Source organism: Oncorhynchus kisutch, linkage group LG12 (genome assembly GCF_002021735.2).
Source record: "Oncorhynchus kisutch isolate 150728-3 linkage group LG12, Okis_V2, whole genome shotgun sequence".
Classification (NCBI taxonomy): Eukaryota; Metazoa; Chordata; class Actinopteri; order Salmoniformes; family Salmonidae; genus Oncorhynchus; species Oncorhynchus kisutch.
In genome coordinates, this window is record NC_034185.2 from 28,436,102 (window position 1) to 28,452,214 (window position 16,113).

Below are 16,113 nucleotides of genomic sequence, written 5' to 3' on the forward strand. Positions count from 1 at the left end.
GTCTATATGAATGCAGCCCCCTGGGGCAAAATGTAGTTTGACACCCCTGGTCTATATGAATGCAGCCCCCTGGGGCAAAATGTAGTTTGACACCCCTGGTCTATATGAATGCAGCCCCCTGGGGCAAAATGTAGTTTGACACCCCTGGTCTATATGAATGCAGCCCCCTGGGACAAAATGTAGTTTGACACCCCTGGTCTATATGAATGCAGCCCCCTGGGGCAAAATGTAGATTGACACCCCTGGTCTATATGAATGCAGCCCCCTGGGGCAAAATGTAGTTTGACACCCCTGGTCTATATGAATGCAGCCCCCTGGGGCAAAATGTAGTTTGACACCCCTGGTCTATATGAATGCAGCCCCCTGGGGCAAAATGTAGTTTGACACCCCTGGTCTATATGAATGCAGCCCCCTGGGGCAAAATGTAGTTTGACACCCCTGGTCTATATGAATGCAGCTGCAACTGTATTGAACGCAGTTTATTATGGCGCAATACGCTTCATTACGTGCAACAAGTTCAGTACACATCACTGCATTCTGTATCAGAAAGTAGGCTGCGCCTCTTTTGAAGTCTTGTACATAGATGCATTGCACTCTTTTTTGTTAATATAGCCCTTTTGCACAAACCTCCATCGTACTTTACTTCATTGTTAACCTACAGATGTACAAACTACTAGACCTGGTCTCAGGGATGGCTCGCTCTAGAGATCTCTATTGAGTAAGGTAAATCTGCTTTCAGTTTCTTTGCACCCCATGTATGGAATGATTGACAGAGTTCCCTGCAACTTGATGTTATGGTGCCTCTGGGGCAGTTCAAATTGTTGATTTAAGAACCTCTTTGCTTTGGAATGTGATCGTTTTCCCTGTGGAAATAAAGTTTATAAAACTGGATGTGAAAAATAAACTAGTGAGACTACCTATAACAAATTACAAAAAAACAATTCCTTATGTTTCGATGTGTAGTATATTTAAAACTTTAGGCTATAGCCTATCGAACTCGCCCAGTCATGTGAAAGGGTCGCAAAATGGTCGCACTCTGAAGCCCTGTCATCGTTGAGCTTGTCCTACTCAATTTATGTGTCTTAGTCTCCTCACACAGATTATTGTTTTGGCAGACTCAATAGTACTGTGTTTTTTGTGTGATTGTCAGATGTGTTTCTGAACTGCTCAGTACCAATGAGGTGGTACCACAAAACCATTTCTCCAAACCACCCCTTTTGGTCAAACCACATTATCACAAGTCATAAGTTCAGCCAAGAGGACCGGGAGTCCAAGACTCTGGAGCAAATATAGCTTCCACAGGGATGGAGATGGTAGAATGTCTAAATGCACCAAAGACTATACAAAGGGATAATAGGAATCATTTCCAGATGCTTTGCTCTGGCTTTAAGAGTCCAGCTTGCTCACATTTGGATTTGAGTCTGCTTCAAACATGCACCTGTGCACTGCACTTGTACTCTACAATAAATTATAGTTTGTTGTTGCAGCGATCGTTCAGGGCCACACTTTTTGCTGCTGGATTGAAGTGCTTGATCACGGAGGTCCAGCAGGGACTAGAGACAGCTGCTGACAGATCTCTCGCTCGTTCACCGCATGTTTTGGCCATGTTTTGATGCTGCTGTGCTGCGGGCAGGAAAGCATGGTGACCCTTGACTGCTTGCACAGTTCGGGTGGTGGCCAGAACAGATTTCTTTTCTCCCACTGGTATTGGGCAGTATCTGTGTCAGGATGTTCCACACAACCCTGTTGGAGTATCGAGAGATGCACAGCTAGATCACAGCTGGTCGTTCTGTGGTGGACTGCCCCAAAAGGAGGGGTTGTGTTTGAACACTTGTCGACATTGGTGAACTTTGTCTTATCCCTCAGCAATATTTTAGCATCCCTCATTGCTTGAATGAGACATATTTGCATTCACAATCACATGTACATAAGGAATGTTTTTTGTATTTTTGTTGTTGTTCGAATCTCTGCTAAGAATGTGTACAAAAATTCTTAGTGCTCTAATATGTGACATTATGCAAAGGTGCTTACTCTTTTCACTTAAAGATCACAGTGTCAAGTGTAGACAGGTCATGTCTACACTTGATACTTACATGTGACTTCAGCTATCAGAATGCAAAGATCACATTGAAAAGACAGGTGTAGACACAAAAGTTGCTTTCTGGTCTCGAGTTCAGATCTGGCTGACCACCTTGACCACTTCAGGAGGTCAGAGAGCGTCCTTTTTATCCACGCCAAACTTGTGGCAAAACCACTCCCACGGGAAACCTAGCAACATTCAAAGCCGTGCTGATTGGTCAGAGTTTGGTTGTTCCCTGTGAGAAGTAAAGGTGCGCTAGAGACGGAAGAACGCTAGAGACGGAATCCCCACCAAAACATAGCATTTTCCCGAATTTGGATATGAAGTTGCATTAAACTATGTAGCTGTTTAGTGAGTAATTGCAGGCAGCCTGATCAAATGGATAGCAGTGGCATTGTTTTCTAGAGGTAAGTAAGCTGTGATTTATATCAAAGTGTTATCTCTATCTTACAACGCCGATTGGGCTGAAGCTGTCTAGTAGTGTGCATCATCTAGCGTTAGCTTAGTGTGGTTATCTAAGTGTTTACGAAAGGACTATTGAGATACTTAGCTACATGACATTTGCTAGATGACAACTAAAAGAGATGCTGCATAGCTAGCTTCATTGATTCACTATTAATGACAATCATGTAATGTTAACTATCTACACTATGTACACTATGCCTTGAATCTATGCTATCGTGCCCAGAAACCTGCTCCTTTTACTCTCTGTTCTGAACGTCCTAGACGGCCAGTTCGTATAGCATTTAGCCATACCCTTATCCTACTTCTCCTCTGTTCCTCTGGTGATGTAGAGGTTAATCCAGGCCCTGCAGTGCCTAGCTCCACTCCCCAGGTGCTCTCATTTGTTGACTTCTGTAACCGTAAAAGCCTTGGTTTCATGCATGTTAACATTAGAAACCTACTCCTTAAGTTTGTTTTACTCACTGCTTTAGCACACTCTGCCAACCCGGATGTCTTAGTCGTGTCTGAATCCTGGCTTAGGAAAACCACCAAAAACCTTGAAATCTCCATCGCTAACTATAACATTTTCCGCCAAGATATAACTGCCAAAGGGGGCGGTGTTGCAATCTACTGCAAAGATAACCCGCAGAGTTCTGTATTACTATCCAAGTCTGTACCCAAACAATTTGAGCATCTACTCCTAAAAATTCAACTTTCCAGAAACAAGTCTCTCACTGTTGCCGCTTGCTATAGACCTCCCTTTGTCCCCAGCTGTGCCCTCGATACCATATGTGAATTGATTGCCCCCCATTTATCATCTGAGCTCGTGATACTAGGTAACCTAAACTGGGACATGCTTAACACCCCGGCCATCCTACAATCCAAGCTTGATACCCTCAATCTCACACAAATGATCAATGAACCTACCAGGTACAACTCCAAATCCGTTAACACGGGCACCCTCATAGATGTCATCCTAACTAACTCGCCCTCAATCAAGATCTCAGCGATCACTGCCTCATTGCCTGCATCCGTATTGGGTCTCCGACCAAACGACCACCCCTCATCACTGTAAAACGCTCCCTAAAACACTTCTGCGAGCAGGCCTTTCTAATTGACCTGGCCGGGGTATCCTGGAATGACATTGACCTCATCCCGTCAGTAGATGATGCCTGGCTATTCTTTAAAAGTGCCTTCTTCACCATCTTAAATAAGCATGCCCTGTTCAAAAAATGTAGAACTAGGAATGGATATAGTTACTGGTTCACTCCAGACCTGTCGGCCCTTGACCAGCACAAAAACATCCTGTGGGGTTTTGCATTAGCATCGAATAGCCCCCATGATATGCAACTTTTCAGGGAAGTTAGGAACAAATATACACAGACAGTTAGGAAAGCTAAGGCTAGCTTTTTCAAACAGAAATTTGCATCCTGTAGTACTAACTCAAAAAAGTTCTGAGACACTGTAAAGTCCATGGAGAATAAGAGCACCTCCTCCCAGCTGCCCACTGCTCTGAGGCTAAGAAACACTGTCACCACGATAAATCCACTATAATTGAGAATTTCAATAAGCATTTCTCTACGGCTGGCCATGCTTTCCACCTGGCTACCCCTACTGCCCGGCACCCTCCACAGCAACCCGCCAAAGCCCCCACCATTTCTCCTTTACCCAAATCCAGATAGCTGATGTTCTGAAAGAGCTGCAAAATCTGGACCCCAAAAAATCAGCCAGGCTAGACAATCTGGACCCTCTCTTTTTAAAATTAAAATTATTATTAATTATTGTTGCAACCCCTATTACTAGCCTTTTCAACCTCTCTTTCGTATCGTCTGAGATTCCCAAAGATTGGAAAGCTGCCGCTGTCATTCCCCTCTTCAAAGGGGGTGACACTCTAGACCCAAAACTGCTACAGACCTATATCTATCCTACCCTGTCTTCGAAAGCCAAGTTAACAAACAGATTACCAACCATTTCGAATCCCACCGTACCTTCTCCGCTATGCAATCTGGTTTCAGAGCTGGTCATGGGTGCACCTCAGCCACGCTCAAGGTCCTAAAAGACATCATAACCGCCATCGATAAGAGACATTACTGTGGTTTACCAACTACTTCTCTTATAGAGTTCAGTGTGTCAAATCGGAGGGCCTGTTGTCCGGACCTCTGGCAGTCTCTATGGTGGTGCCACAGGGTTCATTTCTCAGGCCGACTCTCTTCTCTGTATACATCAATGATGTTGCTCTTGCTGCTGGTGATTCTCTGGTACACCTCTACGCAGATGACACCATTCTATATACTTCTGGCCCCTCTTTGGACACTGTGTTAACTAACCTCCAGACAAGCTTCAATGCCATACAACTCTCCTTCCGTGGCCTCCAACTGCTCTTAAACGCAAGTAAAACTAAATGCATGCTATTCAACCGATCACTGCCTGCACCTGCTCGCCCGTCCAGCATCACTACTCTGGACGGCTCTGACTTAAAAATACGTGGACAACTACAAATACCTAGGTGTCTGGTTAGACTGTAAACTCTCCTTCCAGACTCACATTAAGCATCTCCAATCCAAAATTAAATCTAGAATTGGCTTCCTATATCGCAACAAACATCCTTCACTCATGCTTCCAAACATACCCTCGTAAATCTGACCATCCTACCGATCCTCGACTTCAGTGATGTTATCTATAAAATAGCCTCCAACACTATACTCAACAAACTGGATGCAGTCTATCACAGTGCCATCCGTTTTGTCACCAAAGCCTCATGCACTACCCACCATTGCGAAGCCCTCGCTTCATACTCGTTGCCAAACCCCCTGGCTACAGGTTATCTACAAGTCTCTGCTAGGTAATGCTCCGCCTTATCTCAGCTCACTGGTCACCATAGCGGCACCCACTCGTAGCACACGCTCCAGCAGGTATATCTCACTGGTCACCCCCAAAGCCAATTCCTCCTTTGGTCGTCTTTCCATCCAGTTCTCTGCTGCCAATGACTGAACAAACTGCAAAAATCTCTGAAGCTGGAGACTCATCTCCCTCACTAGCTTGAAGCACCAGCTGTCATAGCAGCTCATAGATCACTGCACCTGTACATAGCCCATCTGTAAACAGCCCATCTATCTACCTACCTCATCCCCATACAGTATTTATTTATTTATCTTGCTCCTTTGCACCCCAGTATCTCTACTTGTACATTCATCTTCTGCACATCTACCATTCCAGTGTTTAATTGCTATATTGTAATTACTTCGCCACCATGGCCTATTTATTGCCTTAACTCCCTTATCTTACCACTGGCACTCACTGTATATAGACTTTTTGTTTTCTTTTGTTTTACTGTATTATTGACTATGTTTTGTTTTTTTGCATGTGTAACTCTGTGTTGTTGTATGTGTCAAATTGCTATGCTTTATCTTGGCCAGGTCGCAGTTGCAAATGAGAACTTGTTCTTAACTAGCCTTCCTGGTTAAATAAAGGTAAAGTAAATCAAAATAAAAATACAGAGTCAGTTGTTGCTTGCCTTTTGTTTAGATCATTTCAAACAAGGCCGCGAAACTGTGCATCTCCCTTGGTTCGTGGCATGGCAGGCACGAGCAAACTCCGATTCCCTGTTCACAGGGATTCCCTCTAGCGTTCTTCTTCTCTCACACTCATTTACTTTGTCACAGGGAACCTTCCGAACTCTGTTACTCGTGGGCGTGGTTTTGCACCAAGTTTGGCGTGGAAGAAAAAGGCGCGGTCAGGGATGCATTGTGTGCTGATTTCTTCTCCGTCTGGATGCAATTTGGCTACCAAAAGCGCATACAGTGGGTGACGTCATCAGCACACCTCCCACAAGTCTTCAGAAATGTGTGTTTTGGGACCGAGAGGCATCTTTTCATTATAATGTTGGAAGAAATACATGTGATTTAATGTGTTTGCTGGCCTCAAATGCTAGCCAGCTAGCTAATATTTAGAAAAAAAGTTGTTTTTGTTTGGCCAAAGTTATGCTAACTTCTTTGCAATCACTTTAGCGTTGCTTGCTCGCTAGTTAGCTACAGTAGTTAGCTACTGCCATCAGTTGTTGTGTTATCATATTTAGCCTATTCCACCGTTTTGTAGAATGCATACTGGCATTTGAATATAGCACAGGAAAAGGGAATCCGGACACAATGGACACATATTTAAGTGTAGATGTATGACGCGTTCGGGATTCCATGATCAGAACTCTGTGATCAGAATACTAAAGCTGCATGAACTGTGAAATCTAGACACGGCCTGAGCGCAGTCTGACAGTTTTTTAAAGAAGAGGCAGCTGGGATTTTCTCTCCGGCATTAGATTAGCTGAGATTTGAGGTTCAGCTGTGCCACTGTGGTGTGGCCAGAAGTCTGTCAGGCATCTTTGCCAGGACAGCCCTGGCCAACTCGGAGGAAATGTGGGCGATTCCCTCTGAGACCCTACATTTACTCTATTGTGTATAACTTTACCATTCAGGACTCTACCTTCTACAACTTGAAATGTTTTCCTTTCCCCATGCTTTGTCCTTGCAAACTCATTATCTTGGCTACACTGACACATTCACCGAGGTGAGGTGAAACCCTACCGTGTTTTTCCAACAATTGTCCGCAGCCCTCGGGCTAAGCAGCTGGGCTGAGGTACCATACCGCCGCCCTCACCTCTGTCATTATATACCCTCACTCTGCACAGGTGTGCACTCCCTGCTTCTGCTTGGGTAATGCTACACTTGTGGATCACCCTGCTGTGTTACACCACTTGAACTTTCTGGCTGACTGGATGAACTGTGGGGTGGTGTGATCCTTTAATTGTTAATGGCAAATCTCATCTGTGCGTGTACAGGAAAATGTATCTGAAATATAGGCTCAACCCACCCCAGTAAAGCTACACAGGGTGCATGTCCCCACAGAGCAACGCTTGGAATGCATTTTTGTGAAAATGTGAAAACAGACGTTCGTACAGGGCTATGTGAGGCATGGCTTGAGTCCATATAGCCAGGTGTTGTTTACCCAGCATCTTCTGCTGGCATAAGACTGCGTCTCTGAAATGTGCACATTTCAGCAGCTCTGAGTGAGGCGGTGACCTCTGCCCCATGTCTTGGCCCGCCCTGTGATAAAATCTCTGATCCTAAACTGGTGTATGGCAAGAGACAGTAGCACAGTGGTTGTGAAACTTGTTACAAGCTCAAAGGGCTATCATAGATTGTAGCTGAGACAGCTGACCCGTATCGCTTTCTGGAGGACTTGGGGAGGCATACTATGGAAGTATAAAGAAAATTATATTTTTTGCCTATAATGGCGATTCCAGCGTTATGGATGTGACATTTGCATGCAAAATCACAAATGGAATTTCTCACATATTGGACTAACAAAACATCAATTAAAATGTTGACATATGTGTCTGTAGTACCCCTTGGGGGGAGTGTATACCCCAAAAAACTGGCTCCTAAATATACGCATGTTGGATAAAAAAAAAAAGCTTTATGGGAGACTTAACTTATTAGCAAACTCTTGAGTTTGTAAGTCTTAGGTTAAAACATTCATAGCCATTTTGAAGGAAAAGATTGTCAAATCCATGATTACTTTATTACGATCGTTATGGATGTTACGCTCTTTGTTATGGATGTGACAGTCTGAAATAGTCTGATTTCGCGATTAAAATAGATTAGTTGTCATCTGGAATGTTTTAAAAATGTCAGCAGAAAGCCAAGTACTTTAGGGTAACATTATTACAGGTATCCAGAATAGTATACTACATAGCATAAGGCCAGGAAGGCAACGTACCCTAATGGGTGAAAACATCTTTTATCATCACATGCATCGAAATTGAACTCGGACAGTTGAATGTAGACACACATTTTAGATAAAAAAATAAAAAAATGTATTATGCATTTTCTTAAATATTCTGATAAAACATGCAAATGAGGCAATATACTGTACAAATGCTTACACAGCCAATACACTTTTAGGGACAATGGATGAAGTCCGCATATTTTGGGTGTGTTTAATTTAGAATAACACAATCAAGGAATATTCACAGATTGTGGATAAACACCTTTCTATCAAAAAAATCTATCACTAAGTTACTGCCAAGTGTGAGAAATGCATTTAGGCATATACTGTGTTCTCTAAGAAAATCTTACCTAGAACACAGACTTTTCATGATATCAACAATTTGCTTCTTTGGAAGTCTGAAGAGTATTTCTCAGAAGAACACAGTGTGTGGTGCATGCACATGCATCTGCAGCCAAGAATACCATGCATCCGTATCCATCTAATCCACAACCGTTATGGATGTGACTATATCATAATGCTGAAAAAGGATACTGACAATGAAAAGATGCCAATTATAAACCATATAAAACCTTGATGGAAGTTGGTTTTACAGAGTAAGTTTCAAGATGATCTGATGAAATGTGCATGTTTTACAACAACTTTTCATTTTCCTAAAAGACTGTAGAACTCTCCAATAAAACTCAGGACAGTTCAATGTAGTATTATGATGTCAACTTCATAAAAAACACTGGGGGACAGCTGCAAGTGGGGGAAAAAATAAAATAAATAGAAGCTCTGTGAGTCCTTTCCAAAAGCCATGAAATATGATTGACTGAAAAGCCTTATTTGAGACTTGGCATCCTACTCCGTAATGACCAAAATTCATCAAATAAAAGTCTTACTAAAACTGGTGGACTAAAGCATACACTCAAACAAATAATTACGAATGTGGTGTCATTTGGAAATGAACAACTATTTTTGCATTCTCAGGTTGACTTTCCCACAGAATTGACCATATGCAATTTTATATTTCTTACACAACATTGTCTCTGTTTTTTTTTCCCCTATAAAAATGACTAATAGACATATATTACCTGCATGATATTACCGTATCTCTAGAATTTTCATTAGCATTGAACAGCTGTTGTGGTTTGATTAAGTTATATAGCACCTGTGCTCAGAAGGCCTGAGGTTGAAATGCATTTATGAACCATATGTCTGTGGTGTTTCTCATGCTCTTCACTGACTGTTTTAGACCTCTACACATGCATAGCAAGGTAACATGTTAACAGATGCAACTTCTAGACTGCACTGACCACTGTGATTATTATTATTATTATTTGACTCTGCTGGTCATCTGTGAACGTTTGAACATCTTGGCCATGTACTGTTATAATCTCCACCCGGCACAGCCAGAAGAGGACTGGCCACCCCTCAGAGCCTGGTTCCTCTCTAGGTTTCTTCCTAGGTTCCTGCCTTTCTAGGGAGTTTTTGCCTAGCCACCGTGCTTCTACACCTGCATTGCTTGCTGTTTGTTTGGGGTTTTAGGTTGGATTTCTGTACAGCACTGTGTGACATCAGTTGATGTAAGAAGGGCTTTATAAATAGATTTGATTGAAATTTGATTGATCACAATCATTACGTCCTGGAAGGAAAGCTGATGCTCGAGGGAGAGGGTCTAGATTTCAACTACCATCTGCTTTTTACCCTGTGTTGTAAATCAATACAAGTGGCTGTGCTTTTACAACCAGTGAAATGCGATAGTGTGCCACCCCTTTGATTTTTATTAACAGACACCTCTTTAAATATTTGCATTTTAAGTGTGAGGTTTCTATCAAGCCAATGAAAGCCTTTTTAATTATGGCAATTTTTCTGTGGCTCAGAAAATCTCTGGCCCTTGCTAACTAGGAGTTTTTTCCATAACAGGAAAAAATTATTTGGCCTAGAGCAGGAAAAAACCCTAGCCATACTTATAATCAATGCATGCTGTGTAAGCCAGTGATGTTGTATTGTTTAGATATTGTGTTGTTTAACCGACCCCATCTTCTCCATTTTTGTACCGTCACAGGGCTCTCTAAAGGAGTTGAAACACTGAGGTAGCGGAGGCAGGTGTTGCAGAAAGAGCCTCACCCCCTTCTCCCCCCAAACCTGAACCCTCTGCCGCAGCAGCGGTAGCTATGGCACCCCGGAAGCGTGGTGGTGGCGGTGGTGCCGGAATCTCCTTCATCTTCTGCTGCTTCCAGAGTGGCAGCGACCACCCAGAGATCACCTACCAGCTGCGCGAGGACTTCGCCCTGCAGACCATGGAGCCTTCACTGCCCATGCCAGGCTATGATGAGCTGGACGGCATGTTCTCCGAGTTGGTGGTACGTAGCGACCGGAGTTTCCTTTTTGGTATTATTGTCAGGATTGTCATGATTTATCTTCTGAACATGGGCCGCAGTTGAAAATGAGCTATGTTGCTAGCTTGGGTTTAATACTCTGGGTCGCTATTCACAATTTCCCCACTGGGGGGAAACATGGGGGAGTTCTCATAATCCACAAGCAAAGAAAAGCCTACATTTACATGTTGCTTATGAGTGCGTTTCACACTACTTTTGGATTATAATTGGATTGTAAAGGTTTCAATATCCTGCTTAATATAATGTTTTTGTAATCGTTGCCAATCAACTGCATTAAACTTGAATCACTTCAACTACAACCAGTAAAATGCTCTTTGGCTAGCTTTGCTAGAAGCCCATGGCGGTGAGTGTTAGCATTCTAGCTAACAACTGCTGCATCTGAAATAGGTATTTTGCAACGATCACAACAAAATATAATCTTAGCGACTGTTCAAGAAATAACCAAAACATTGTAACCATATGGGAACCCCCAAAATGGTTTTGTTTAGAAGTAATAGCCTAGATTTACGTAGTTATGTTGAATGGGCAAAGATGGCCAATGGCAGTTAACTTCCCCCAAGGTGGGTGTGGTTTAGGAGACTACTTCTTCATGATGTGAATAGCGATTCAGAGCTTAGCCTACTTTCGTTGTGCAATCATTTTCCTCTCGTCTCAGTTTAGCTGCCTTTTCTCATCCTTTCAGTCTGTTCTCAGTTCTTTAATCTGCCATCCACTGCCGTCCTCTGACATGGTTGCCACACTTATGCAGGCCGCCACCAGATCGTTTTGCACATCAATAGACCCCTATTGAGAGGCCCTGTGTCTCGGCCTCCTCTTTCTGCTAATTGCTTGTTTTTGTCTGGCCTGCCCTCCCTCTCTCCAGCCTGGATTGAATAAGTGGAGTGTGACGACAAAGGGGGCTTCCAGTCGCTATGTTTTCACTGAGGGGATAGACACAAGCCATCCACTTGCCCGATAAACCCTAATTTGTCTGGGTCGGAGGTAATTTAGTGAAAAAGCTTTAAAAGATCAGGGCTGGCAGGGAGCTTGGCGGCCACCTATAAAATACCATTACCTTATTTAACAGATGTATATTCTGCTCAACTGTAGACATGAAGGGGATTGTTTGCTCTTGTATAAAGAGGGCAACCAAGTTGGTTGTCCCTGTAGTCTTGAATATCTTCTATCTCGGGTGTCCTTTCCCTTGTGACCAGTGACAATCTCGTGACCACTACCCTGGCATTGGTCATGGGGCTAGAAGGTATGAAGGAAACTGTTTGAGACTATTCCAGCAGCATTTAGTCTCCCGTCTCGGGATCAGCCAGGCCCAATCCTGCTTAGCTTTAGAGGCAAGCCAACAGAACTGTAGGGTGGTATTTACATGGTTTAGTATGTCGACTCTAAATAAAACAATTGATGATTGTCCCCTTCATAAAATCTAATTATAGTATTAATGTATAACAATGCAGCAGTCATTATCCTTGTAGAACCTGAATTGATTCCTTGAGTCAAATAGATTGTAGATGGTGAGGCACTCTATTCTCTTGTCATAATTCAATTCGGTCTGCATGCCACGGCCACAGTAACAATTCTGTCCTTTGTCATTTGTGGTGTTCCACGAAGAGTCTCTTGAGTAGTGTAACTTTGTAAAAAAAAATATATATATATATATATATATATATATATATATATATATATATATAATCTTATAATTTTAACATTCTGTCATAAAGAGCACATCAATTTAATAAAAAAACATGTTTTCCCATTTCAAGAGAATAAATAAAAATGACTGTAATCAAATCAAATTTTATTTGTCACATACACATGGTTAGCAGATGTTAATGCGAGTGTAGCAAAATGCTTTTGGGTGTAGCGAAATGCCTGTAGTAAGTGCCAAATGAAGTAACAGGTTTGACCGTAATAGTGACAGGAGGAATGGAAGCTTGTTGTGTGCAACAGGGAGAGGCAATTAAATGCAATTCTTAACAAAACATTTTTTTTTAAACATTTCTTTCCATGGGTAACAGGGTTGATTTGTTAAGCCCAACCCGCTCAGTTTTCCACCAGAAAATGGTCAAAAAGAATAGAACCATCTCACCTGCTTTTATACTGATTTAACTATTTAAATGTTTGTTTCTTTAAAAAATATATATTTAAAGAGGAATAGTTTCACCATAATAAAACGAGAGTTCAGTTCATGTAACACGGTTGACGTTAAAATGAGGGACAGTTTTTACTTTAATTTATTTTTTATTTATGAATCACTAATCACATGAAATAAATAACCTCCAGAAATGACTTTGTTAAAGCAACAATATTACTAGTGCTTTACAATGATGGTGAAAACTTGGAGGAGGTTAGAGGAGGTTAGAGGAGGTTAGGGGTTAAGTAGGTCAACAAGCCCGTTTAGACCACGTACAACATTTCTATCTTAAAGGGCTTTTAAAATTCAATATTTGTGCACTACTTTCTACTTAAAATATCAAAGCGATGCAAAAGGCCTCATTTCGCAGAATGACCCGCTTGAACCACACGGCATATGAATTGAGTAGTCATCGGCCTTATAACTAGCGTAGAGCCTGTGCTAATATGGTTGGGAAAACTAAAATGAACATGTATTTTACTGCACTTTCACTGCGTCTTTTTAATATTTTGTGTCAGTAGGCGGATGCTGAATAAATGCGGGGATTCTCCCAGAGGCTAAAGTGTTCCTTGGTGGAGGCTCTGAGACGCTTTTCTGAATGACAGGTCTGGCGACTTCACTGAGCAGCTCACAGAGCATGGAGACATTGCCAGTCCCATTTTAGATTGGGTCAGAACATCTTTAGACCTCAAATGGCAAGCTGCGTGCTGTTGTCTCTAGCCATGAATGTCGCATGGACGCATCTTGTAATGTATCGTTGTAATCTGTATTTTCTTTTACAATGTCCAAAATGTTGCATCCCATGCTATTGCTACCTTAAGTGTCATCCTGTGTATTGGTGCGCAACAGGTGCTGTTTTGTGGAGAGAAAATACAGTTGACATAGTAGTACTGATCATTAGGCTTTGCCTTTATAGACCCAAATATACTCTTCCCCAGGGAATGAAAGAGAGTAACCTAATTGTTCTTCTGAACTACAGCTTTACCTCAAAAGGAATACCATATTAGGGAAATACTGGAAGATCCATAAACTGTATGCTTAATGTTAAACTCAGATTAATTTGGGATTTAAAAGTCCAACCAACTAGACCCGTGTCTTTTCTTGGTCTTATAAATGGAATCAAACAAACGGTCATATTAAAACATATTTAGACCTTGATTCAAGGAAACCTACCTCAGCAATGTTTATGCAGTTCCTTTGTTTATGCAACGAGCTACTGCCAGGCAGCAAAATCTTATTCTGAAACTGGAAGCATCGTACGAAGAGCCTTCTTTGTCCGTACTCAACACAAAACCACACAGATTTTATTTGACTACAGGAGAAATGGGTTTGTTTATATGCTACCACAGAAATCAAAACGCATCCGGACAGAATTCAATTGGACATGTAGCAATGCACAGACATAAGCAGTGACATAAGTAAAAGTGTAAGTCTTTGTTGCTATATTTTTCTTCAAATGTCTATTGCTGTACGTCTAGGAGTGAAATTGATCATTTTTCAGGCATTGTTTTTGGCTTGTCTGTATCTTGTTATCTCTAGCACTATATGGTAGTTGATTCAGAACAGTCCCCTTCCTGATGGCCCTAGGAGGATAGGCTACTGGAGCTAGGTAGGAGAGGCCTATCTGGTGAGGTCATCTAAAGAGGCCTTCAGCCTCACACTACTCATCAACTTGTAGCTTGGCTATTCCCTGCCTTATGACAGTTAACTTAAGCTCTATTGGCTCTGGTTTCCCTCAACATGCTATCTTTCATAGCATTCGTTTATACACAACATGGGAACTCTCTGGCCCTGTACACATAGTCTGCATAAAGCCCACTAAGGCCATTGCCAGACATCTGTCATGGCAGGCACCTTTTGAATGTCCCCCCCCCCCCCCCCCCCCAGCAGTATTCCCAAGGAAGTAAACCCTAGAATTTCTCCCTACGATAATAAATAACATGTTTAATGACCATGACACATCGCAATGAAGATCAGATGACTCTGATGAATGTGTTATGTTGCTAGTGTTAACACACCTAAACTATAGATCTTAATATGTAAGGCTATAATCCTCTATCATTTTAATCTTATCAATGGATTTGTTTGAAATTAAATGCAATTTAACGCTTTCCTTATTACTGTGGTAAGGACATTTGTGCCTGTCGTAAGTCATCATAAGTCTAAGTGTAGAAGCAAATCCTTGTCTAGGGTTAGCGACTATTATACAATATGACAATATATATGAGGCTCAGCTGACCAAGTCCTGTCTTTGATCAGCGGCATGTTGACGGGAGTGCTGTCAGGTGAGCTTGAAATAGAGGTTGGTTAATGGAGCCTTGGGTTCCTGTCTGACATTTTCGTTTTTGTTTACACAGCTAAAGCTCTGAAATGGAGATGGCCTTTGGGAAGCATTACACTAGCTTGTTATCGTTATGCTAGTACTTCAGATGAACCGGCCTGGCTGGTCGGCTTTGCATATGAATGTCATGCAAAGCCGACCAGAGCCGAAAATGACATACTTCTAGTTTTAAACAAGTATAACCTGTTACTGTGACTGCCTCCACAGGGTAACACAGGCAAATAATACTAAATTACTTTGTAATGTAATCGACCTACATTTTAGAATGCAAACACTGTTTTAAGCATTGCACAACTATTTGCAATGCATTGGCCACCTCCTAACAAGAAATAGATGTCCCACCTCCAACAGCTGAAGTCGGAAGTTTACATACACTTAGGTTGGAGTCATTAAAACTCGTTTTTCAACCAATCCACACATTTCTTGTTAACAAAATATAGTTTTGGCAAGTCGTTTAGGACATCTACTTTGTGCATGACACAAGTAATTTTTCCAACTATTGTTAACAGACAGATTATTTCACTTGTAATTCACTGTATCACAATTCCAGTGGGTCAGAAGTTTACTTACACTAAGCTGATTGTGCCTTTAAACAGCTTGGAAAATTCCAGAAAATGATGTCATGGCTTTAGAAGCTTCTGATAGGCTAATTGACATCATTTGAGTCAATTGGAGGTGTATCTGTGGATGTATTTCAAGGCCTACCTTCAAACTCAGTGCCTCTTTACTTTACATCATGGGAAAATCAAAAGAAATCAGCCAAGACCTCAGATTTTTTTTTTAGACCTCCACAAGTCTGGTTCATCCTTGGGAGGAATTTCCAAACAGCTGAAGGTACCACGTTCATCTGTACAAACAATAGTGCGCAAGTATAAACACCATGGGACCACGCAGCCGTCATACCGCTCAGGAAGGAGACGCGTTCTGTCTCCTGAAGATGAATGTACTTTGGTGCGAA

General features: G+C 41.9%; 1 protein-coding gene across 3 annotated transcripts in view; it reads left to right on the top strand.

Annotated features, from left to right (window-relative positions):
- The window catches only part of LOC109900836 (disheveled-associated activator of morphogenesis 1), a 126,607-nt gene that overhangs the window by 44,115 nt on the left and 66,379 nt on the right, over positions 1–16,113 (top strand). For all 3 annotated transcript variants that reach the window (XM_031837339.1, XM_031837338.1, XM_031837340.1), the window contains exon 2: positions 10,356–10,653. In XM_031837339.1, coding sequence (XP_031693199.1) covers positions 10,465–10,653 — 189 coding nt within the window. In that variant the 5' untranslated portion in view covers positions 10,356–10,464. The remainder of the gene's footprint in view (positions 1–10,355; positions 10,654–16,113) is intronic.